The sequence below is a fragment of the Lycium ferocissimum genome, chromosome 10 (assembly GCF_029784015.1).
Source record: "Lycium ferocissimum isolate CSIRO_LF1 chromosome 10, AGI_CSIRO_Lferr_CH_V1, whole genome shotgun sequence".
Lineage (NCBI taxonomy): Eukaryota > Viridiplantae > Streptophyta > Magnoliopsida > Solanales > Solanaceae > Lycium > Lycium ferocissimum.
Genome location: NC_081351.1, coordinates 15,168,474 through 15,194,588, shown reverse-complemented (window position 1 = coordinate 15,194,588; position 26,115 = coordinate 15,168,474). Strand labels below are relative to the sequence as shown.

The following is a 26,115-nucleotide window of genomic DNA, read 5'->3' as shown; positions in this document are numbered from 1 at the left end:
CCCATAAAGTATTGATCATTTACTTAAAGAACACTTATTGTTCCGTACGATCTTAATTTATATATCATGAAGATCTCGTTACATATGGAAGGGAAGAATTATTAACTGAAGCCAGCTCTCAAAAAATGGATCCCAAGGCGGGCGATGACTTAATTCTTATGCTCCTCCGTCCCAATATATGTGATGGTATTTAACTGGACCCAGAGTTTACGAAATAAAATGAATTTTTTTGAAACTGTGGTGTAAAACAAGTCATGAATATTTATGTAACTATAAATTATCTCATTAAAAGTAAAACAGAAAATTTATAAATTAAATTATTACTAAGTATAAAAATGTGTCATTCTTTTTTTACTGACCAAAAAAAATAGAGTATCACAGTGAGTAAAATATATAAGAATGGTGCCCACGATAGATTGTATGTGTGCCCGTTTGATACATCAAATAAAATGAAGGATCTGCTTGACGTATGGGTTTAAACGAATTTTGTATTTCAGTATATATGTGGAAACTGGAGGCCACTAAAAATCTAACAAATATTAAAATCTGAACTGATAAAATTTTAATAACATTAAGTTGATCCGTGCAAAGAACCTTAAAAATACTTATTGAGCACGTTAAATTTAAATTCTACACCTCTGGAGTATTCTGAAACTTGGGCTCAACATTTATGAGGAAACTGGAGATTATGATGTTCACATAACGCCATTAGTTGAAGACGGTAGATATTTGTTGAATATCAGCAACCCCTCTATTAAATACAAGTGGAGAGAGGTGAGCCAATGTGCCGACTTCTTAGCAAACGAAAAACACAAGCATGACGAAGATTTAATAATTGGGAAAATGCGCTCAAAGATATGAAATTTCTTCTCCTGACAAATTTAAGTTACGACGCTTTGGATAGAATGTAATCATTTTTTAGTCTTTTCCAGCGTACAAAAAAAATATACTACTAGAGCATCAAAAGGCCGATGCTGAGTGCAGCAAGAAGAAGAGCATCACGGAACGCCATCATGATTTTTAGGAGATTCAAAATATAAAGATGTAAATATTAGAAAAAATAAAGGAGATTCAACGTCTACTATATATGTCTGTAAAATGATTTTAACCTTGTATATATAGTATAATTTTTCAATGATGAAAGTTCAGAGGAACCCCTGCCGGTATCTAACTCCCCCCATGCTAAACATTGCGTTTGATACTCAATGTTGCCCTTAGTAGTTCTCTTACTTTTTGCTTTTGCCTCACTAAGAAAATATGACACGCTTTATATGCTGTTTTTTGACAAAAAGTACGTAGCACTGCAGTTACGTAGCAAATTTGACCACGTTAGTTGTGATACAATTATAGCTCTTGTTAAGTTCTTTTGGTGAAAAGATAGTTTTCTTACCTTGGACAAATCAAATAATGGAAGTAATATGAGATTAATTAACTGAATAATTAACAAGGATATGCAGAAAATTGGAGTTGGAGTTTTTGAGTGTATCCCTATGACGTAAATCAGAATATATGTAAGTTGTGCCGTTCTTGATTTCCACAGCACAGTCTCGTAATATCTAATTAAGCATCTAATACAGATTTGTCGTTTTCGTTTTTCTTCAAAGAACAACTTCTTATTCTTTTTTATTTTCACGGAGGAATATCTCAACTCATTGATTCAATAATAAGAGAATCTACTGGTACTAATATACAAGAAAAATAAGAATAAAAGGAAACAAAAATTTATAATTAATCCAGATCTTAAATCGGTGCTACGTAATATTTTAGATTAATTTACTAGAACATTCCAAAGTATATGTTACCATAATAATTACTCCAATTTCAGTTTATGTATTTCTATTTCTTTCTTAATTCGTTCCAAAAAGAATATTAAAAGAAAAATGAAACAACTTAATTTTAAATTGATCCTTTTACCCTTAATAAAAAAAAAAATTATAGCCACACAAATATTAGCAAATATTTAAAATCATAAATTTCAAATTATTAAACTATCAAATATAGTGATTTGTATCGACACGGAAAGAGGGAGTACTACTATACACAAGTAGGGCTGGGCATAAATACCGAAAATCGAAAAATCAAACCGAAAATCGAAAAACCGAACCGAACCGAATTAATTCGGTTTCGGTTTACGTCTTTAGAAACTTCGATGTTCGGTGTTTCGGTTTAAACGCCCATTAAGTTTAAGCCAAAAAAAAAAAAAAAACCAATTGTAACAAGCCCAAAAAAAAAATCCAATTGTAATATCCTTAACAAAGGAAGTTGACTGGGGTGTGTCTTTAGGATTAATGTATGTCCTTTATGTGTTTTCTTAATTATTCTTACTGTATGTATATAACACCTAGTAATCCTATATCATGGTTATGATTTTCTGGTCTTGTGTATCCCGTTTGTTTGATTTTGATTTCAATTTATCAGTTTTATATTTTATTGCTTTTGAGAATATGAATTAGTATAAATGGAATCGCTTTTAATATTATATCAAAAAAATCGAATTGAAAAAATCAAACCGGACCGAACCGAACTTCAAAAAATTGAAACCGAAAGAACCATATAGAACTAGCTTGGTTTGGTGTTTGGTGTCCACCTTCAAAAAATCGAAACCGAAATAGCCGAATCGAAGTTTGAAAAAAACCGAACTGAAAAACTGAACGCCCACACCTATACACAAGTACCAAATAATTGCACTTGTATAGTTACATTGACACATGTTTTAAGCATATTGTCAACAATATGATGAGACTTCCATATCTTCCTGATGTAATCATGCAATATAGACATGGTTAAAACATGCATAATCTAATTATCTCGTATGCATTTAGAGATTTGCTTTTGAGTGTTTCATGTAAATTTTTACTCATGCAATCTGATACATATGAATTATTATTCTTGCACTTTTTTACTGATCAGTATAACAAGACCTAGCTTACATTTTATTGAAGTCATACTGAAACAACAACGAACAAAAGAAGAGGTTCTCATAAAATTCTTGCAATGGCCACAAATGCTACTTCTCTAGCAAACCATGGCCAAAATGGCACCAAACAAGAAGATGTTGTAATGGTGATGGTGCCCTTTCCAGCTCAAGGACATCTAAATCAGCTCCTCCATCTCTCTCGTCTCGTGTCATCGTACAATTTACAAGTCCATTATGTTGGATTTAACGCTTTTATCAGACAAGCAAAATTACGCGTCCATGGTTGGGATCCTGTCACCGATACCACTCATCCTAACATCTTATTCAAAGAAATACATTTACCTTCATCTTATAAAGTACGATCTCCTTGCTCAAACATGTCAAAAGTCATAGCATCAACACTTGATTTATCCTTAACCTTGAGAAAGCCATTAATTGCATTTCTAAATGAACTCTCTACCACAACTAGGAAAGTGGTTATTGTTTATGATAGCTTAATGGCTTTTGTGGTTCAAGATATAGTTTCTATACCAAATGTTGAGGCATATTGTTTCCATGCAGTCTCTGCTTTTACCACAAGTTCCATTATATGGGAAGGCATAGAAAATTTTCTCCGTCTCCCTACATTTCTTGGGAAATTTGCAAGGAAATTTCTTAAAATTCCACAAGAACTTCCATCCCTTGGGAGTAGTTTCACACATGAATTCTTGGATTTTATTAGCATGCAAGATAAGCATCACAATATTTGCTCTGGAAATTTATTTGATACATGCAAAGTTGTTGAGGGGCCATATCTTCAAATTCTTGCAAAATTGCATAGGTTACTAAGAAGAGGCAACCAATGGGCTCTTGGTCCTTTTAATCCAATCAAAATACAAAAGGATTCAAAAGATCATTGTCACAAATGTTTGAGATGGCTTGATAAACAAGAACCAAATTCTGTGTTGTTAGTTTCATTTGGAACAACAAGTTCTTTATCTAGTGATCAAATCAAAGAGTTAGCAATGGGATTAGAAAAAAGTGACCAGAAGTTCATTTGGGTAGTGAGAGATGCTTTGTTAGAAGAAGGTGAAAAGGTCAAAATCCCTAATGGATATGAAGAAAGAATAAAAGGAAGAGGGATTATTGTAAAAGATTGGGCACCCCAATTTGAGATCTTAGGACATTCATCGACAGGCGGTTTTATGAGTCATTGCGGATGGAATTCTTGCATGGAGAGTATTACTATGGGAGTCCCAATAGCTTCATGGCCTATGAGTTTTGATCAGCCTAGAAATGCAGTGTTAGTGACAAATGTTCTTAAAATTGGCATTGTTGTAAAGGATTGGGAGTGTCGTGACGATTTGGTCACTTCAACAATAGTTGAAAATTGTGTTAGGAAATTGATGGATTCACCAGAGGGAGATAAAATGAGGATGAGAGCCATGGAACTTGGTAAAAAAGTTAGAGAATCCATGATGGATGGTGGTGTTTCTAGGATGGAGATGGATTCTTTCATTGCTCATGTTACCAGAGACTAGTTTTTTGTTATTAGCAAGATTGTATGACTTGTTTCTGCTCTGCTCTCTAAGTAATCTAGCTGTGGAAGAACAAATTATGTATTGTATTTCATAAAACTAATTACAATAAGGTAAGAGTGTCCTTAGACAGATTCCTATTATATGAAGTATTTATAATATGCTAAGAGCCTCACATCAGTGTGAGATGGGATTATTTGTCTCCGTATATAGTTTTGGACTATTTTCTCCTGATCAACTAGTTTTTGGAATTGAGTTAGGTCCAAGGTTTATTTCTTAGAATGGTAAATAATAGTGTACTTTCTCTGACAGCATAGGTTTTTAGATGAGATGGTACTTCAACATAATCATCTATATCTAAATAGTTGAAACTTGAAATAACATATGTTAAGCCTAATCTCCATTGTTGATGTTCTTTGAGCAAGTAATTCCAAGTTAATTCAACTTTTGTTTCAAACCTTTTAAAGCATCTCTGGGATCTCTTACCTAAAAGAATACATAAATGTTTGCAACAAGAGAAGGTATTTACATTCAAGATAAAGCTATGAACACTCAAAGAGATAAAGCTCCAAAGCTTTCTACTCAATAGTCTAAACTTGACCTCTGATGTACAAGGGGAGGGGAATGTCTGTATATATAGACTAAAACTAATCCTCTGTTGGAATTACAGACTTTGAATACAAATACTAATTATAATGACTAGAAGCATTTCTTAGAAGTAGCCAGCAACAGCTTTTAGAATTACCTAGGCACACATGCTAACTTTATTAACTTATATAGTCAAATACTAGCTTTAGAACAAGTGCTTAATGAAATCATAACTTTGATTAGTCCACCAATTAAAGAACCAACTTCAGTAAAGACTCAACTAGCAATGAGAGTAAATATGTCCTGCGGCCAAACAAATATTAATGCTCTATAATACCTTATTGTGAAAACTAAATTATCAACACTAGCACAAATGATTTGGCACCAGCAAAAGAGATGGGACAGGGGAATTACATGGTCTAAAAATGTTGCAACCATATAATTACAAGTTTTGATATTTTTTTTTTTAAGGATCGAAACCTCCCTTTCTTGCACCTGGAAAGTTTAATCTTTGGCAGCAGTTTTGCGCCATTGGCAATACAGGGGAATAAGCGTTATAAAATTGCTCTCGGAGCTTTGGTAATGAAATCCAATATTTATGATAGAAATTAGACTTTGAGATTCTCTTCTCCAATGAAACTAAGAGGTATTGTTTTCCAACCCCAAAAGGTTAAAAGGGTATCGTAGTATCAAACTTAAAGCAACCAAAATTAGCCATAGTTCAGTTACATCTAAATGTGATCACTCAAATGCATTAAGGAAAGGAAACATCAAAGAGAATTGAATGGAAGGAAGGAAAAAGAGTAGGTGATCCAAAGAAACACATATATCCAGGAAATATAGTAGATAATGTTGTACTAGCTTTTTTATTTTAATTTATCACAAAAGCTAGTGAATTTTTACAAATATTAGTATTACAGTTTCTCCCATCAACTTGCTTGTTGAAAATTAAAATCATCCACCTATATAAACACAGGGAGCACATTTTTCATCATAAAGTTTTCTACTCATCCATTCACAAGTTTCCTCAAGATGGTTTCACATATAGTAGGATTGTAAAATAAGAAATGCCCAGCATCAGGAACTTCATGATATTTAATCCAACCAAGCTTATCTGCTAAATATTGATTGAGTTTTCTTGGTACAATTCTGTCCTCATAACCTTGCCAAAGATGGACAGTACCCTCATGATTCTCTGGGAAAGGATTAGGAACTTGTGTTGGATCAAATTCCCATTTGCCGAATCCTACTATCAGGTCCCGGTACAAAGATTCGAACTTTCCCTGTTGTGTTACATTCTCCTACAGGGAGAAACAAAAACTTTCAGACTCGTAACAGTAAATATTGAGACAGAGAGTCAGTCTGGATTAGCTGGAAAAAAGTGTTTTTTAAGCATAAGTGCTTAAAGTACTTTTTAAGTCTTTGAAAGTTTTTTTTATAGATAAGCAGTTACGTGTTTGGATAAAAATGCTTAAAGGATTTTTAGAAGTAAAGGTAGTATTGGAATTAATATAAAATATAACGGATAAAAGGGTAAAGTTGTTGGTCAAATCAAAATGACTTTTAAGCTCATAAAAAAAAGTTGGGGTTGAGGAACTTCTTGGTTTTGACTTATTTTGAGCACTTTTTAACTTAATTTAAGTTGTTTTCTAAATAAGTTAAAAATGGCTTATAAGTTGGTTTGAGCAACTTATAAGCCAATCCAAACGGGTTCATAATATGGTTTAATGACTAGAAGTGTAGTTTATCCGACAAGTTAAATCTTTAGATGTGAAGGTCACATAATTCAATATGGTATCAGCACAGGCAAGAGGCCGAGGATTCAAATCTCACAGCCATCTAAAAGGGAAAAAAGATAGATCCTTGTATCTGACCTGTTAAAAGGAATCAAATCCCCTCATGGAGAAACGTGCTGAGATATATAATATAATTAAGTAATAACTTAAACTTTTAAATAAGATAGTTGTAGGATTTAACGGGTGAAATGTAAATGGAGCATATATATCTTCTATAACAATTTCATCCACAATGTTACCCGCCTTCCCCAGCATATACACAAAAAGAACAGAATGGGAAAACATGCTTATCTTCACAATCAAAAATTGGACAAAGGTTTTGGGGGAATTCTTTCCAGTGAGAGAGTACACATAACATTTGATATAATGTTATTTTTTTTTTCTTCATATTCTTAAATGAGAACTAGCAAAAATTAACCCTTTTTTATAACCAACTCGAGTTTAACAGATTGGATTATGACTTGTTACTGACTTGACCTAACAAATTGAACTTGAAATGACCTACCAAACAATTGGGTTAAAATATTATAACCCAAATGTCAAAATGCAACCCAAATCCGGACATCCAAATCAAGTTAATATTTAAGAAAATTAAAATACGTGAACTTTCACCACTTCTTTTCAAAAAGGCGAATTCAAAAATGATGGGAGGTCGGGTCATGTTGTGCGATTTGGGATATGAGCCGTCATTTGACCGATCTTGACTTTACCCATGTCAACCCAAGCAAACTTGGAGTGAAATGGGTTGTCACCTGTTTATTGGTTTAATATCCGTTTTGACCTGCCCAATTTTGATCCAACTAGTCCGTTTGTAATCTCTAGTTCATAACTATGCAACAGGCAACCAGAGATTCAATTTTGACACAACCATAGAAAAGATGCATTTAGATCAGATAGCACAAATGGATACGTTAATAAATTTAGGCAAATACATACAAGTTTTATAGATGAAGTAAGAAGAAGAAGAAAAGGGAGAAAACCATTTACCTGACCAAGACTAGGGGCTTCAGATAACTGTTTCACTATCTCCAAATCTGTTTTGCTGAAAATAGCCATATTACCTTCCATAACACTTAAAGAATGGAACCACTTTTGATTCATCCACCAATTAAACAGCCAAGGGGCATAGTGTGCAATTTGAAATGTCTTCTTGTCTTGTGGAACTATCATTTCCAAAGCTTCTTTTGATAGTTTAGTAGGATAACAAGCCCACCAGTAGTTCGCGGATGGACCGACAAGAGCAACTCCAGCCAACCTGCTCGAGTTAATTTTACGAAAGAAAAACTTAACTTCATCTACTATAGCAGTGGTGAAAAAATAATGTTAATACCTCAAAAGGATAATTATCATCTTTGATATTAATCTTGAATAACCTTAAATGGCTAATATCTTAAATAGCCTTAATGGATAATTATAAGAAACTAGTGTAGTTACCCACGCTTCGCGCGGTCGCGAAATTTCTTTCTTAAAAATACAAAAAACATAAATTTAATGGAAGAAAAATGAAAAATACAAAAAAACTCTGATGTAGATAAGTAAAATGAAGGTACAAACATTAATCCCTATATTTAACTAAAAATATTTGTTTGCATCAAGGGAATAAAGCTTGTATCGTATAATAAATGCACAAAAAACATAACTAAGATATTAATAAGCATAAAATTTTTGGTTTCACTTAAAAGGAAGAAATATGAGGAGAAAAGGGAAGGAAATAGTGAATAAGAATATACCACACGTATGTAAGTTTCAAATCTCTTTGGGGGAATAAGTTTGATATAAAACTCACGAAAATAATCGATTAACAAAATAAAAAGAGAAAAATAAAGGCACACTACAAAAATAATACTCTTCTCACTCTAATAACTAAAGTAATACGGAGTAATTTTTTAAAGTCCGTCAAAGTTTCTTGAAAATTCTCATGATGTTTAAATACACAAAGGCATCAATTCGAATTACGTCAAGAAAATATCCATGTGGACATGAATGTTAGCCGTGACAGAAAAGCAATAAAGGGAAGTTAGAAATGGGATGAACATATTTGTAAAATTTAGTAAGAAATACAGAAAATCTGAGAAAAGGGAGAAGAGGAAAAGTATTTTGCTTTAATTAGTAAATTTGAAATACATTAATAACATTAATTGTAACTGAAGCATATTTATAAGAGATGTTCATTTTAGTTATGGATGGAAGAAAAATTAACAATTACTTATATTTTTTGTTACATAAAAATCAATTATATGGAGTAAAATTTAGCCATTTAAGTATCCAAAGTAAAAAAAGTTAACATCTTGAATGTGGTGAAGATGTCATAATTAAATAGATTTTTGTAGAATAAATTTAAATCAAGTGACCATTTTATAAGGACGCCTTTGTCCATATCCTCGATTCTCCCCTTAGTCTTATTCTCATCTTTTCACTATTTGGTCTACTCCTTTTCCTTCCAATAATCAGTAGTACAAGATAAATTTAACTATATGTGTAAAGTTAAATAACATGAAAATTAAGACATAAAAGTTTTAGCCTTTGGACTTTATGTATTCGAGTAAAAAAAAGGACTTACACACTTCAATTCAACATGTATTCAAGTATATGTTAACATACATAAAAGTTTTAGCCTTTGGACTTTATGTATTCCAGGAAATTATACACCTCAACGTTGAGGTTTTAAACTTTGTTTTTTTTCCCCTTGAAAACATACATAGAATGAAAGATTCTGAAGAAAAATAGATCTGTTTCTTTATATATTTGACAAATTTTATAACATGATTTTTATCAATGTACTTTAAGTATACGCTATATGCATATAGGTATTTCTTTTTTTTTTGTTACCCCTATTATCAGACTGTTCAACTTAATGTTTTATAATTTTCTTCTTGCTTAAAGGAGGCAAGGAAAATCATTCACATAGATATGACTAGGGGTGTACAAAGTAAACCGATAAACCGCACCAAACCGATAAACCAAGTCAAATCGAGAAAAAAATCCGACTAGTGGTTTGGTTTGACTTGGTTTAGTGTTGGACAAAAAACCCGACCATAATTGGTTTGGTTTAGTTTGGTTTTAGCTAAAAAAAGTCAAACCGAACCAAACCAACCCGACATTACATGTATTCAATTTTTAAAATATTTTATACATAAAAATATTTATTTGTAATGTAATTTATAAATATTTCTTAATTTTTTTCGTAGTTTTTCATCTATTATCATATTATTCAAGCTTGAACTTAGGATTTTGAATGTGAATAAGTTTTATATTAATGTTAGTAACTCATATAAAGTCCAAACCAAAACCAACTCAACATTAATCCTAACAAAAGAATTTCAATTTACCCATAGAAATGACAATAATGTTGGATATCTATTCTTTAGTTTTGCATAATTGGTTTAAAGAGTGAAATACATAACTTAAGTTTTTTTTCTTGTCATGTAATTAATACTTATTAGCCGTACTTATTTTAGCATGACTTAGTATTTTTAGATTATGGTCATTTTCTTTATGACTTATTAATTAGCAATATTTATTTTAACCGATTTTATTATCTTTTCTTGAATATTTTAATACAATGTTATCACTCTTCTCACATTTTGTGTTATTTTCTTTTGAAACACCTTAATTACATAGTTGTATCTTACTAGGACTAAAAAAACATTTGAAGCAAAAGTTATATGTTTTGTATCAAGACTATTCCGAAAAAAAATTCGAATAACCCGAGAAAACCGAATAACCCGAAAAATCCGAGGTTGAAAAACCCGAATTTTATTGATTTGGTTTAGTGTATAAATTTAAAACCAGAAGCGTAATTGATTTGGTTTGGTGTTTAAAAAATACGAACCCGCCCAGTCTACGTATACTGGTTTTAGATATGACGATGTAAGGTCGCACCAAATTGAAGTTCACTCTTTACTGACCTATGATGAAGTGTATACTGGCAAACCTGAGAAGAGAATGTTTAACAAAGGCAATCATGTCATAGCTACTCGTAGAAGTCAGGAGCTTTATACAAAAGATTTTTAAGAAAAATCAGTGACATTTCAAATCATACATTTAAAAGAGAAATATATCAAAACTATTTATAAAAAAAATAAAATCGTAGCACAAAGAACGAACTAAACCAGAAAGAGAGGTTTACGCCTCCTCTTAAACACTTGCTATCAATGTTATATTCAGCAAAATCAGTGAAGAAAGAAGAAGCAAAAAATAATACTAATAAAAAGAAACTCTCGATTCTCATGGTATCTCAGAAAGATTTAAGTGCCTTACTTCAAATACAAATAGGAAAACGTCTTTTGCTAGCACTTGTCCTTATTAAGAGTAGATTGCTTACACAATTTGTAGATGCATATTTTAACATCAAAAAGCATATAAAGGTCTTATAGTAATAATCAAGGGAAAAACTATGTAGTATTGTTTTGTTAACTGTATAACATAGGATAATAATCGTTTAAAGTTTAAGAAAAGAATAACCATGTCAAGAGATTAATGGTATTCATTGTGATATATACCAAAGTCTGCTTTGTAATAATCTCCTCAACAAAACACTCCAACAGATTCTAAAATATTACTTAAAAAATTTCCAACAATTAGAATAAAAGAACCAAAAATGAAAAGTAAAAGAGTGAAACTGAAGAAAGAAGGTTCAATTGTCAGAACTGTTGAGATTAATCTAATCACTTTGTACTTATCTCCAGACTTTTCTGTCCTGAAACGTGTACTAAACATGAGAGAAATTAACAAAACACTAAATCAGAGGAAGGAGATTAACCTCGGGCGAGTAATAAAAAGAAGTGGAAGAGAAAAAGGTATGGAAGAATGTAGAATATTTATGATCAAATGAAGAAATTAACCTGTGGAATAAGAGGAATAGAAGAAGGTGTTACATGCAGGAAACTAAAGAGGGGACTTGGAAGGAAGATGAATAGAAGAGCCCTAATCAAAAGAGATTTAAGTGGCCAGCGGTTTAAAATTTAAAGAGCGTTTCTTTTAGAGCAGAGGAAGTGACTGTTCATTTTTTGTCTTGAGGGATTTAAAGGGTGAGTGTCTCTTTTTAACGGAAGGAGGTGACTGTTCATTTTATGTCCTAATGAAACACATTTTTTGCATCTTTTCAGAAAAGGAGAAAAAGTTAAAAAACGGACAAAAAAGATAAGGGCAAATGCTGCTTGAGAGACTGTCACGTCACCGGCCCTTTGCCAGCTTTTATATGATATATGATATATGATATATGATGATTATCGGTTCAAACCAGTACCAACGTCTGTTTTGTGTGGTAAGTTGTAACAGACAATTGATTACATTTTAAGAGCCTTTATGGCTTTTAGCACAATCCAATATTGTGGAGTTTTCATATCACCAGATGACCTCTTCGTTCCCTGTATATTTTCTTCATTGGCCTTTGCTTCAAAAAATGATTAATTCTCCATACATATCTAAGTACTTTTTCTTTTGGTAAATATGATATCTCTGAAGGCTATTCTTCCTCCCATATTATGTTATTAAATCTGTATTGCAAAGAATACTTTGAACCAGTAAGTTAGATTAATTCCGAAAATTAAAACGAGACCGTCCGGTTTCTGCAAAACTGTAGAAAACGAAATTAACAGAAACTGAAAAATAATATGAACAGTATATGGAAAACCAAATCGAGCCCACCGAGTTCACAGTGTGTCCTTAAGGAAATTATTCCCTCAATGTACCCGAGGTTTTGGAATCTTTCCTCCCAGGATAGAACGATTTACTCACCAAAATAGCGGTACAGCAAATTCAGGTGACTACGAACCACTCGAAGGTAGTATATCACACGAGAGTTTTTAAGAAGTGCAGAGAAAGAAGAAGATGAATATCAGAAAATTTCGTAAGGAAAAATTCTAAGGATTAACAGAAATATATAGCCTGTTTGGGAAAAGGCTTGCAACTTTTCAGAAAAGTTTGCAACCTTTCAGAAAAATTTCGTTGAAAAAACGGAGGGAAATGTTTTAAATTAATCCGGGAAAGAAAAAAAACGGGTCGGGTCGGGTCGCGGGTCAGGATCTTTAATTAATTAAAATTAATGGAAATTTGATCCAAAAAGATTATCAATCAATCAGATCATTTGACCAAATCCAAATCCAAATCCAAATCCGAAGCCGAAGCCGAGCCGAGCGACGACGGCGGCGCGAACAGAGACCCTCTTCTAGCAACACGAAGGAGTGCTTCTACTTTTAAGTAGGAGAACTTTTCTTTCCACCACCTATGAGGGACAAATGCTTATTTCATAAAGCAAGAGGGAACAACTCATTTTTCCCTCCACTTTTTTCCTCTATTTCCCATTCAACCTATCAATTAAACCCAACAATCCCTCACATGAATGGGGAATGGCTATAAGATAAAGGAATGCACGGACAAGTGTGTGATATACAAGCGAAGATTAATTGCATCTGGATAAGTAGGTTTTCCTTTGAACTTTCCATAGTGAACTTATATCAGATATACTCGATCAATCGGTAGATGTGATATCTTTGAACCGTCGAACTTTGTTGTATAACTAGACAACATAAGTCACACAATTAACCCTCAACCATCTATGGTTCTCACGGTTGTGTTCTTTGACCATGAACACCGCCGGTTTCGTGAATGCATAGAGAATGGGCCTTTACCATCATTTCCCTTGAAGCGGCTTATACTTCACACTCACATAGGTTATTTCTAAATGTGTAGTCCTATTGACACACTATCTGGTCATGTTCTGCCAGACTTAGATAATCATTAAAAAACTTTAATGCTTTATTAACTCATTAAAAAGCCTTAAGGTTTTATCCTTGTTTCTGAACATTATCATCATCACGAGAATGGGTTGAGTTATTTGACAATGTTGAACCGTCATTCATAACTTTGTTTGATCTCTTTGAACCTAGTTCTTGGGATCTGCAGTCTACTAGGTAGAGTTATCGCTATGATGACTTGTCCTGGGCCTTAACCCCATTCCCTTCGATGATCTTTCAACGGCCTCTCTAGATAGGCCTTTTGTTAGTGGATCCGATACGTTATCTCTTGACTTTACGTAGTCAATAGTGATAACACCACTAGAGAGTAGTTGTCTAACAGTATTGTGTCGCCGTCGAATGTGACGCGATTTTCCGTTATACATAACGCTCCCTGCCCTACCTATTGCCGCTTGGCTATCACAATGTATACATATAGGTGCCAAAGGTTTGGACCAAAATGGAATATCTTCCAAGAAATTTCGAAGCCATTCAGCTTCTTCACCGGCCTTGTCTAAAGCTATAAATTCAGATTCCATTATAGAGCGAGCGATGCATGTCTGTTTTGATGATTTCCAAGACACTGCTCCTCCACCAACGGTGAAAACATATCCACTCGTGGATTTAACTTCAGATGATCCGGTGATCCAGTTTGCATCACTATATCCCTCAATTACTGCGGGATATTTATTATAATGCAAAGCATAGTTTTGGGTGTGTTTCAAATACCCCAAGACTCGTTTCATTGCCATCCAATGAGTTTGATTGGGATTACTCGTGAATCGACTCAGCTTGCTAATAGCACATGCTATATCTGGTCGTGTACAATTCATAATATACATCAAACTTCCCAAAACTCGTGCATAGTCCAATTGTGAGTCACTTTCACCTTCATTCTTTTGAAGTGCAAAACTTACATCAATTGGAGTCTTTGCAACATTGAAATTTAAATACTTGAACTTGTCAAGTACCTTTTCAATATAATGTGACTGTGATAATGCTAGACCTTGTGGAGTTTTATGGATCCTAATTCCTCAGATCAAATCAGTAACCCTTAAGTCTTTCATGTCAAATTTGCTAGCGAGCATACGCTTCGTAGTATTTACATCGGCAATATCTCTACTCATTAACAACATTTCATCAACATATAAACAAACAATGGCTTCATGATTTGGAGTATTTTTAATGTAAACACATTTGTCACACTCATTAATCTTAAATCCATTTGCCAACATTGTTTGGTCAAATTTCGCATGCCATTGTTTGGGTGCTTGTTTAAGTCATAAAGTGACTTAACAAGTTTGCACACTTTCCTTTCTTTACCAGGAACCACAAAACCCTCAGGTTGTTCCATGTAAATTTCTTCCTCCAATTCTCCATTTAAGAAAGCTGTCTTGACATCCATTTGATGGATTTCAAGACCATATACGGCTGCCAGTGCCACTAACACCCGAATAGATGTTATCCTTGTTACCGGCGAATATGTGTCAAAGTAATCAAGGCCTTCTTTTTGTCTATAACCTTTGACCACAAGTCTTGCCTTATATTTGTCAATAGTGCCATCAGATTTCATTTTCCTTTTAAAAATTCATTTTGATCCTAAAGGTTTATTTCCAGGAGGAAGATCAACCAATTCCTATGTATGGTTGTTCAAAATTGATTCAATCTCACTATTGACTGCCTCTTTCCAAAATGTCAATCAGAAGAAGACAGTGCTGCTTTAAATGTTTGAGGCTCATTTTCAAGCAAGAATGTCACAAAATCTGGTCCAAAGGAAGTAGATCCTTTGACGTTTGCTATGCCTTGGATCCTCTTCACTTGGTTTACTTTTCTTTGGTTCTTCTCGCGGCCGTTTAGATCTTTCACTTGACGACTCACATTCAGTTTTATACAGATAAATGTTTTCAAAGAATTCAGCATTATCTGATTCAATTACCGTATTAACATGAATTTCGGGATTGTCCGATTTGTGAACCAAAAACCGACAAGCTTTGCTGTTTATAGCATAGCCAATAAAAACACAATCCACAGCTTTTTGGTCCGATTTTTACCTTTTGGGAAAAGGAACTTGACCTTTACTAAACATCCCCACACTTTGAAATATTTCAAGTTGGGTTTTCTTCCTTTCCATAGTTCATATGGAATAGATTGTGTTTTCTTTGTGGGGCACCCCGTGAGTATTCGATTAGCTGTAAGGATAGTCCCCCCACAAGTTCTGCGGTAAACCGGAACTTATTAATAAAGCATTCATCATTTCCTTTAATGTTCGGTTTTTCCTTTTCGCAATTCCATTTGATTGTGGTGTGTAGGGGGCAGTAGTTTGATGAATAATTTCATATTCTAAACATATCTCTGCAAAAGGAGATTCGTATTCTCCACCCCTATCACTTCTAATCATTTTTATCTTTTTATTCAATTGATTTTCCACTTCATTCTTGTATTGCTTAAATGCATCAATTGCTTCATCCTTACTATTAAGCAAATACTGTCACACCCCTACCAGGAGTATGACGGGCTTCGACCCGTAGGTCGGGAACCACCTAACTTATCCGTTACTTTGAACATTATAAACCATAACTCAAACAACACCTGCACGAGAAAAGGCCCAACATAGGAATATCCAATCATTCAAACATACGTGTTCATATACGGACCGACAAGGTCGCCACATCATAACGTATATCATAAAGCGAAAGCGGACAAGGCTAACGATAGAAAGTATCAAGAGCTCAAAATAAGGCCGATAAGGCCACCAATATATCATACCATAATATGACCCGGTGGAACTATAAAACATCTAACTGTACACACACGTCTACGAGCCTCTACATAGATTTCAAATGATTATAAGGACAATACCAAATAGACTGCAGCTCCGAAGTAAGTGAAGTGCTCCTGAGAATCCGCTGATAGAACACCTATGGGTCTGATCCGTCTCCCTGCCTACTTGCGGGCATAAGCGCAGTGTCCACAAGAATTCAAGCTTATCAAAAATAAGGAATTCAAGTAAAGGAAAATCTAGGGTTTTGCTCAAGTGAGGTATATGCAACCAAGGTTCAATCCTACACCATCTAAGGTAAGTTTTATGATGTTTCCATGTTGTTTAAAGTATTTGAAAGTTGAAACACTTGGATTACATAAGGAAATAGGAAATGGGTCATGAATGTGTGAATAGTATCACTTTTGAGTAAATGTTTGGACCGAGTTATGATTCTTGATGCGTTATGAATATAATCATGTTATAAATGATGTTGAGAACATGGAATCGACATTGTATGTGAATGAACGTATTGTCGAGATATGACTATGAATATGGATGACTTGAAGTGAATTGTGAAGTAAGAGTAATGTAGTTGGCTAAAGGCTATTGTGATGATATTGTGAATGTTATTATTGATGTTTGGGAGTTGATATATGATATGAGGGAAGTAGTATAAATAAAGGAGATGTTGTCCGATTTTCTCTAGAATTAGTTATGAATGCTAAAGTTATCCATTATCTAATGAGTATGCACTTCAATGAAGGTAGAACGTGAGCTTTGAAGAGGAACGTACAAGTGATAGAATAGTTGCACGGAAAGGTATGTAAGGCTAACCCTTCTTTCATAAGGCATGGTTCTTTGGCCAAATGTTTATCTTCCTACGAGTTCATGATACTCTCCAATGATCCTATCTCTAGAAGCTATTACGCTTATGATGTTCAAATGATGCGATTGTACTAAGCTCCTTGTACGACGAGTAATATTCTAAGAATAAAATGTAATGAATGACGATAGTAAAAAAGCTAAAGATAGATATGAGCTTATATGTATGTGTGCCCATGAGAGGCTATTGTGAACCCCGAGCTTACATGGCCGGGTAGAATATAATGAATATATATATATGTACATCTATATATGACGATGCGCGCGCACCATTGCAGTTGGGTACGAACAACCCTGAGCCTTGGTAGGGCCAAGTACGTGAAACACCGAACCTTCGTGGTCGGGTATGCTATATAAAAGCTATATGTATGACATCTATATAAGTACGAATAAGCTATATGTATGACATCTATATGAGTACAAATAAGCTATATGTATGACATCTATATGAGTACGACTATGCTATGTATATGGCATCAATTAGAGTACGAATATGTTAAGACCATGTAAGTGCCAAGTAAGGGCTATGAATATGCAATGTATATGATATGAGCATGAGTATGAAAGGAGATATGAATACGAATATGAAAATAGATACGAAAGGTAAATGAGCAAGGATACGAATGTATGTACGCGAGTACGCAATAGAAATGGAACGTTCCTATGGAAAGCAGGTAAGTGCTATGATGATGATGCTATTATCTCCCATCTTATGTTATTTCATATGTGATCCATTATGCTTCCATATTGTTATTGATCATGCTTTACATACTCAGTACATTCTTCGTGCGCGTCCTTTTGTTTGTGGACGCCGCGTCGTATGCGCCGCAGGTGGGGAGACAGACTTGATCCATAGCCGTATTTTCTCGGGGGACTACATAGCGAGCTCATTTCGTTGAGCCGCGCCTTTTGGTATAGATTCTTTTGTGTATATATTCATGGGCACGGCGGAGCCCTGTCCCGCCCATATGTTATGATATGATGTACCCTTCTTAGAGGCTCATAGACATTGTGTATATGGTTAGATATGTTCAGTCTTGTCGGTTACATATTTTGAGATGTTGTTTTGATCGCCTCGTCGGCACATGTACATTTGTATGGGCATAGATGTTATTGATGATATAGATATGTTGTTGCCCGATGAGCATAGAATGATGATGAATGAAAAGCATGATATAATTACGTGGCTCACCTAGAATGTGAAGTATAGGTATGTTAAGGGGTGCCCAGGTGGGCTAGCACCGGGTGTTCGTCGCGGCCCTCAGGTTGGGTCGTGACAAATACACATAACAATATCGAGTGCAATCGTCAATAAAAGTTATAAAATACTTTTTCCCACCGCGTGATGGTATTGACTTCATATCGCATATATCTGTGTGGATTAAGTCTAAAGGATTTGAACTCCTATCAATAGACTTATATGGATGTTTAACAAACTTAGATTCACACTTGCTTTCACATTTTGATTTATTACACTCGAATTTAGGCAATACTTCTAAATTAATCAATTTTCGCAAGGTTTGTAGTTGACATGTCCTAAACGAATACGCCATAAATCATTTGACTCCAATAAGTAAGACGAAGTCGAATTCTTATTAATCCGTCAACAACCATTACATTGAGTTTGAAAAGGCCCTCGGTGAGGTAGCCCTTTCCTATGAACATATCATTCTTACTTATTACAATTTTCTCACTAAGGTTTGCACGCACTTAAACCCGTTTTTGACGAGTAGTCCCAAATAAAACTAAATTCTTCCTAATTGTTGGAACATGCCAACGTTGTTGAGAGTCGCACCTTGCTTAAGTCATCTTCCGAAGTATCTTCCCATATCCTTAACTCGTCATTGCAAGTATTTCTCATAAACGGCTCTCTCTTCGGGTCCCGGGAGCATAGGTTGCAAATGCTTCTTTGACGGCGCAAACATGTTGAGGGCACCGTAATCAAGCCACCACTCCTTTGGGTTTCCAACCAAATTGCACTCCGATAGCATTGCACACAGATCATCCATGTCATCATTCTTCTCCACCATATTGGCTTGTCCCTTTCCCTTGTCCTTTTTTGGGAGACGACAATCTGGGGCTTTGTGGCCAGCTTTCCCACAATTGCCCTTGAATTTTTTCTTGTTCTGCTCCTTACTTTTTTCAAAAGGTTTCTTCCTTTTCTTATTCTTTGGAGCAACTTCTTCAACGATGTTCGCTCCCATAATCGTTGAATTTCCACACGACTTCTTTTCAGCAACTTTATTATCTTCCTCAATCTTCAACCGAATCACAAGATCTTCCAGCGACATTTCCTTACGCTTGTGTTTCAGATAGTTCTTGAAGTCTCTCCATGAAGGAGGCAACTTCTCAATCACAGCAGCCACTTGAAATGCCTCGTTAATCACCATACCTTCAAAGAATAAGGTCATGGATAAGGACTTGGAGTTCTTGAACTTAGGTTCCGTCAGCTTCTTGTACCGTCGTCACTTGTAGTCAAGAAACTTGGCAACCACGAATTTTTTCAAGCATGCATCTTCAATTTAATACTTCTTTTCGAGTGCAAGTCATAATTCTTTTGAAGTTTTGGCAAAACTGTAGACATTATACAGATCATCATCTAGTGCACTAAGGATGTATCCTTTGCACAAAAAATCTACATGCTTCCAAGCCTCAGTAATCATAAAGCGCTGGTTTTCAGGCATTCCTTCTTCAATAGCAGGAGGATTTTCATTTGTGAACTTCTGCATGCCTAGAGTAGTCGACGGAGAAGAACATTCTTTGTCGCCATCCTTTGAAGTTGATACCAGAAAACTTCCCTCGGTTTCTCTGCGCCGGTGCCATCGCGTACGCGGCGGTTGGACGGCTTGACGATACAACATTTTATCGACCCAACATCATGCCAACGGTAGTACCGAGCCGCACCAACAAGTTGCGGCTCCATTAGGAAGCATTAACATCACTTTCTGTTTCCATTCTTCATTGTCAATAATTGACAAACTGTTTAATAAATGGCAAATGAAACAGAACAGTTAACAGAAAAGATATATAATTTTTTTTCCTTTTATATATATATATATATTCACGATATAAGTTTTTATGTTCTTCAAATCGCGTCACCGTTATGAACTTTACTTAATCCAACGAAGTTTTTATGTTCTTCAAATCGCGTCACTGTTATGAACTTTACTTAATCCAACGAAGTTTTTATGTTCTTCAAGTTGGACTAGAAAAATTCCAACGGAGTAGAAAACCGTAAGGTTTTAGTCTCCAACCGAATCTGATTAAAATATATAAGCAATAATTTCCTTAATATTGTTATTAAATCTGTATTGCAAAGAATACTTTGAACTAGTAAGTTAGACTAATTCTGAAGCGTAAAAATAGTCCAATGTCCGGTTCGCAAAATCGTAGAAAACGAAATTAACGTAGCGAAAAATAATATGAATAGTATATGGAAAACCAAATCGAGCCCATCGAGTTCACAGGTGTCCTTAAGGAAATTATTCCCTCAATGTACCCGAGGTTTTGGAATCTTTCCTCCCAGGATAGAACGATTTACTCACCAAAATAGCGGTACAGCAAATTCAGGTGACTACGAACCACTCAAAGGTAGTATATCACACGAGAGTTTTTAAGAAGTGCAGAGAGAAAGAAGAAGATGAATATCGAAAATTTCGAAGAAAAATTCGAGGATCAACGAATATATATAGCCATTTGTTTGGGAAAAGGTTTGCAACTTTTCGTAAAAGTTTGAAACTTTTCAGAAAAATTCCGTTGAAAAAACAGAGGGAAATGTTTTAAATTAATCCGGGAAAGAAAGAAAACGGATCAAAGTCGCGGTCGGGGATCTTTAATTAATTAATTTTAATTAATTAATTAATAATTAAAATTAAAGGAAATTTGGTCCAAAAAGATTATCAATCAAATCATTTGACCAAATCCAAATCCGAAGCCGAGCCGAGCGACGACGACGGCGCGAGAGGAGACCCTCTTCTAGCAACACGAAGGAGTGCTTCTACTTTTAAGTAGGAGAACTTTTCTTTCCACCACCTATGAGGGACAAATGCTTATTTCATAAAGCAAGAGGGAACAATTCATTTTTCCCTCCACTTCTTTTCCCTCCATTTCCCATTCAACCTATCAATTAAACCCAACATATTATTGTGCTAGGTTTTATATATCAAAAGAAATCTTTGTTAGATTCTGACTCTTAGTTTTGTACTAGAAGAGCTTGTTGAATTTTGGGGAATACACCTTAACCGGATGAAATATCCTTAAGGACAATATCTTAATTGACATGCCTCAAGGTATGAGATTGTTGAAGAATTCCCTACAATATTCGTGATAAATATTTTCCGTAAGAGTTTCAACAATCAGTAAAATAAAAAAAAAATAAAAAAATTGAAGTATTATATTAAACTACACTACACATAAATTGTTCAGAAAATATAATAAGACAGCATCGGAAGGTCACAAGCATCCGACCTTGGGTTATGACATGTCACATGCCATGTCAACGCTTTGAGACTATTAATTCCATGTCTGAAGTTCCATGACTTCTGAGGTAATTTAGACAAAAGACATTACACTAAAAAAAGAAAATGGGTAATTTACGGAGGTTGAAATATTTAAATGAAATATTGGTAGAATTGAACGATTTCTGCGTTGTGGTCGTTTTTTCTCTGTTTCATTTAAAAAAAAATCGTCAGGGGTTCAATTTTTACACGACAGCATTTTCTCATTTTCTTTACCTGAAATTCAAAGAGTGTTGAAAGCACTTGATATGGACAAGTGACGTGTCAAAACCAGACACTGAAAATTTAACCTTTCAGTTATTTATATTTTCTGAGCAATTCAAATACAGTTCAATTATTTTAGTTTGATGAAAAAAATAGTTTATTGACTTTTACTTTCATTGTGGATAAAATTCAGTTACCATACGTACAAAGAAAATATACCTGTGTGGTATGTAATACAGGCAACCCCAAACAGGGTAGGCTCCCATGGACAAGCCAACAACATAGAACTTAGTTCCTAGTTGCAATCTGTTAGCTAGCTCCCCAATATCCAATGCCTCATTCTTCACTGAACGTTTTGGATTCGGATCGCTCTCTCCATATCCAGCACGATCAAACGATAGGAGATATATTTGGAACTCTTCTATGATGTCCTGAGAACTTAATAAATCAGAACCAGTAGAAAGAAATATAACATCCAAACACCAGAGAACCATAGAACCAAGAGTCACTTTGTTAATTCATATCTTGATTGTACAAATAGTGTATATAATAGTATATGCAATAGAAAACTAGGTGGTTTCTTCCATGTGTTCAATGTTTGGTGGACAACGGTATCTGTACGGGTGGAAGATAACAAGTATTTTCTGAAATTAGTCAAGGTGCGCAAAAAAAGAATAGATTGAATGATCAATTGTCTCACTGAAAAAGATTGTTCGTCAACTCAAAAGTCTGATGAAGTTGTCCTGCCTAAATATAGTAGTCAGAGCTGTTTAACTCAAAATTTAAGAGTACTACAATAGACTAGAAGGTTTCATTATTATTATTTTTTTTCTAAATCATGCCATTGAGGATAAAATGAAAAAGTTGAAGTTATTTCTAAATTTAAGAAGGTTTTATTCTTTTTTAAGCAAAGTAAAAAATGACGGAGGGAGTAATAACAATCCCTTCCAGTCCAAAATACTTGTCACTTTTTACTTCCTGAAATCTCAAATTACATGAACTTTGACAAACATTTTAAGATGTACTTTTTTACCATATTAATATGAGAATAATTGCAACTTATAGTACTTATAGTTTCCAAATATCTCAATATTAAATTAATTTAATCCAATTTAGCTCTGCATATTAGTTAAACTGATTCTCGAGAAGAAAAAGGTGAGAATTACTTTGGGACGGAGGTAGGGGCGGAGCTAGGTAGGCTCCAGGGTGTTCATCCGAACCCGTCGGTGAAAAATTACATTGTATATATAAGGTTAAAATTATTTTTTTATGTGTATATCGTAGATCTTTGAACCCCTTGACTTCTTCGTGTATTTACTTCTTCATTTTTTGAACCCCCTAGGTCAAAATCCTACGGAGGGAGTAACAAAATAACAGATTCAAAATTTCGTTGACAATGTTTTCATACTTGGGAAATAGGCAGGTTTTCATCTTTGGAGCTATCAAAGCCATGAACAATGATGATCTTGCACTTGGCATTCTCCTTGTCAATGCCTCTTTCTTTATAGGCCAAATATCTCCCATCTCTGAGTTTGATCCTTGGTGAAGTCACAGGAGGACCATTCAGTGTGCCACAAACTTTTGGAGGAGGTGGCATAATTAATGCCACATAAGCCCATCCCAGAAATCCAACCAATGCTGCTACTGCTATTTGTACAATCCACACTGAAAAATAGGGGAAAATCAATGTTTCTGGAAGCGCGTAGCGGAAAAAAGCATCAAGGGCCGCTTCGCTTAAAGCAAGAAGCGAGGCGCTCCTTTTTCACAACATGCATGGGGAAAATAAGACAAGAACATTGGTAACATTGAATAGGTAGAAAGTTAAGCTTAAGAAGAGTAATGAGCAGACTAAATTTCAGAAAAGATGGAATAGATTGTCATTGCACTAAACATCTTCGGACAGTTAGAATTATGAGCTAAATGTCACACTTTCAGGGATGATGTACTTGTGAGACATAGTTATCATGTCAAAAGGAACACGTCAATCACTAGAATTTAAGTAAAATTGATCAGTACTATCAAGTTCTATTTCCATTTCCAGCAGAACAGAACAACCAGTAGAAGAAAGGCCACTCAAAATATTAGTCCCACTAAAACAAGATTCCAAGTGAAAGCCACTCAATTGATAACTACACCTAAATTCCAGATACATCGGAGTCAATTATATGAATCCTCTGTATCGATTCTACTCTATGCTAATTCGATATTCATCAGATTCACTAGAGTTAAAAGACAATTTTAACGTTGGTCTACCTACCACAATTCTTTAGTAGTCAGCTATACTTCACAAAACTCATATAGATCTAAGTCAATATTCCAGGAGGAAAAGGGAAAAAGAGGTGATTAGACCTTGAGAGTGAAATTAATGACAAAATACTTTTAAGCTAGTGAAGATAATTAATTAACAACACACTGAAAGAAGTAGCAAGGCAAAAACAGAAAGAGTGCAAAAGAGAAAGATGGCTAACTTGCTTAAAGAAAGCTTATATGAGTTTCTTTTCTTGGATTTCCTGCCTTCTGATCCTGCTATGAGCTCTAGTTGATGCTTCTGTTGTTTTCCATTACTTTTATCTTTGGTAGGAAAGACGGTACATGAAAATTGCATAGGCAGACCAACGAAGGGTTGTGATGGAGTCGTAACACCACTAAACAAAGATTTTTTATACTGATTTTCAGTGGGAAATTAGTGTTAAATATGATTTTGCCACCTCATTTTTAGTAAATCAACTCACTGAGAAAACGCACGATGAGAAATACATTTCATTGAAATGTTAGAAAACTTTCTACTTTTTTCGTATGAAAATATAACTATTTAGATTTTTTTTCACCGACATTCAATGAGAACACCAGTAAACCTTCTTCAGTGAGAAACTTGAGTGGGAAAATAAGGAATTTTTTAATAGTATAAATACTTCTTAATTCTTAATGAGAGGTATTATTATGTGGTCTCGACCATGTTGCTAGTCACGTTTTTGAACTGAAGAACTTAAAATTAAAGCAATAAAAGGAGAGTTTAAAGAGTTATTAAAGCGATAAAAGGAAAGCTTTGTTAGAGAGTTATCATAACAATTAGGGGTGTACGCGAAATACGTTCATTCAATAAGAGTCTTTCCGACGTAAATTAAATTTAATCAGATCCCAATATAAATATCAACATCAGATGAAAATCTAAAAAATATCAAATAGGCAGTGTGACGTGTAGGAATCACCGTCATAAGTTCTATTGATATTAGCTTACCCGCTAAGAGGCTATAAGTAGGCCATTTGTAAAATTTCCTTAAGAATAGTGGTCAACAATATCCAATCATGTGGTAGGGACCATGTTGCTAGTCACGTTTTTCTTATTTTTTGGCTGAACTGAAGAACTTAAAAATTAAAGCAATAAAAGGAGAGTTTAAAGAGTTATTAAAGCAATAAAAGGAAAGTTTAAAGAGTTATCATAGCAATAAAAGGAGAGTTTAAAGATTTATTAAAGCAATATAAGGAGAGTTTAAAGAGTTATTACAAAATGGGGATTGATCTCTGCGATTTCAATTCTTAAGGAGTTTTTGCATAGAAGTAAAGCAACAAATAAAGGAAGTGTATCCCAAGAAGCATTTTCATCTATAGCTAGTCCATGTGAGCATCAGGTACTATCATAGCAAGTTAATTTGTGTGCAGCCGTGTTGACTTCACGATATATGTTGTGTATGGAAGGATGTTCCGTCACAGCTAGTAAGAACATGCAATCATTCAATAAATTTGCGTAACGTTCTATACTTGTTTGGGTGGAAATGAGATTTACTAATACCAATGACTGTTTCTACTATCAGGGCGTAGAAATTCTTAGTAAAAGGCAATTGAAGCCCGTTTAGGACGAAGATTTCAACATGGAATGCTGAATGTGTTATGGGACAATGAGAATTATAACATTTATAACGAAATAGAAAGAACACAAATTTTACGTGGAAACCCTCAAGGAAAAGAATATCATGGTCATCACCAACTCTAATTTCTCAATCAAAAATGTTTTTACAAAATACATAATTATACAAAAAGTCATCATTTGGAAGAAGACACTTGAGCTTTTGGACTAGGTATCCTGTTCTTTTGTGGATTGTACGTATTTTTGGACTCACAATTATAGTCGTAATTTCTTCTTACATTAACAACAACAACATACCCTGTGTAATCCCACAAGTGGGGTCTGCGGAGGG

General features: G+C 34.5%; 2 protein-coding genes across 2 annotated transcripts; one reads left to right on the top strand and one right to left on the bottom strand.

Moving 5' to 3' along the window:
• The first annotated feature begins 2,900 nt into the window (after positions 1–2,900).
• On the top strand, positions 2,901–4,634 carry LOC132035117 (zeatin O-xylosyltransferase-like). The gene has a single exon (XM_059425427.1). The coding sequence runs from the start codon at positions 2,995–2,997 to the stop codon at positions 4,435–4,437; it is 1,443 nt and encodes a 480-aa protein (XP_059281410.1). The 5' UTR covers positions 2,901–2,994; the 3' UTR covers positions 4,438–4,634.
• Positions 4,635–5,830: 1,196 nt separating this feature from the next.
• On the bottom strand, positions 5,831–24,562 carry LOC132032587 (uncharacterized). Its single transcript, XM_059422225.1, has 5 exons — positions 24,388–24,562; positions 23,328–23,584; positions 22,139–22,350; positions 7,806–8,073; positions 5,831–6,323 (listed from the first exon to the last, which is right to left on the bottom strand). Coding segments are annotated over exons 1-5 (1,032 nt in total). The 5' UTR covers positions 24,389–24,562; the 3' UTR covers positions 5,831–6,029.
• Between the last annotated feature and the right edge of the window lie 1,553 nt (positions 24,563–26,115).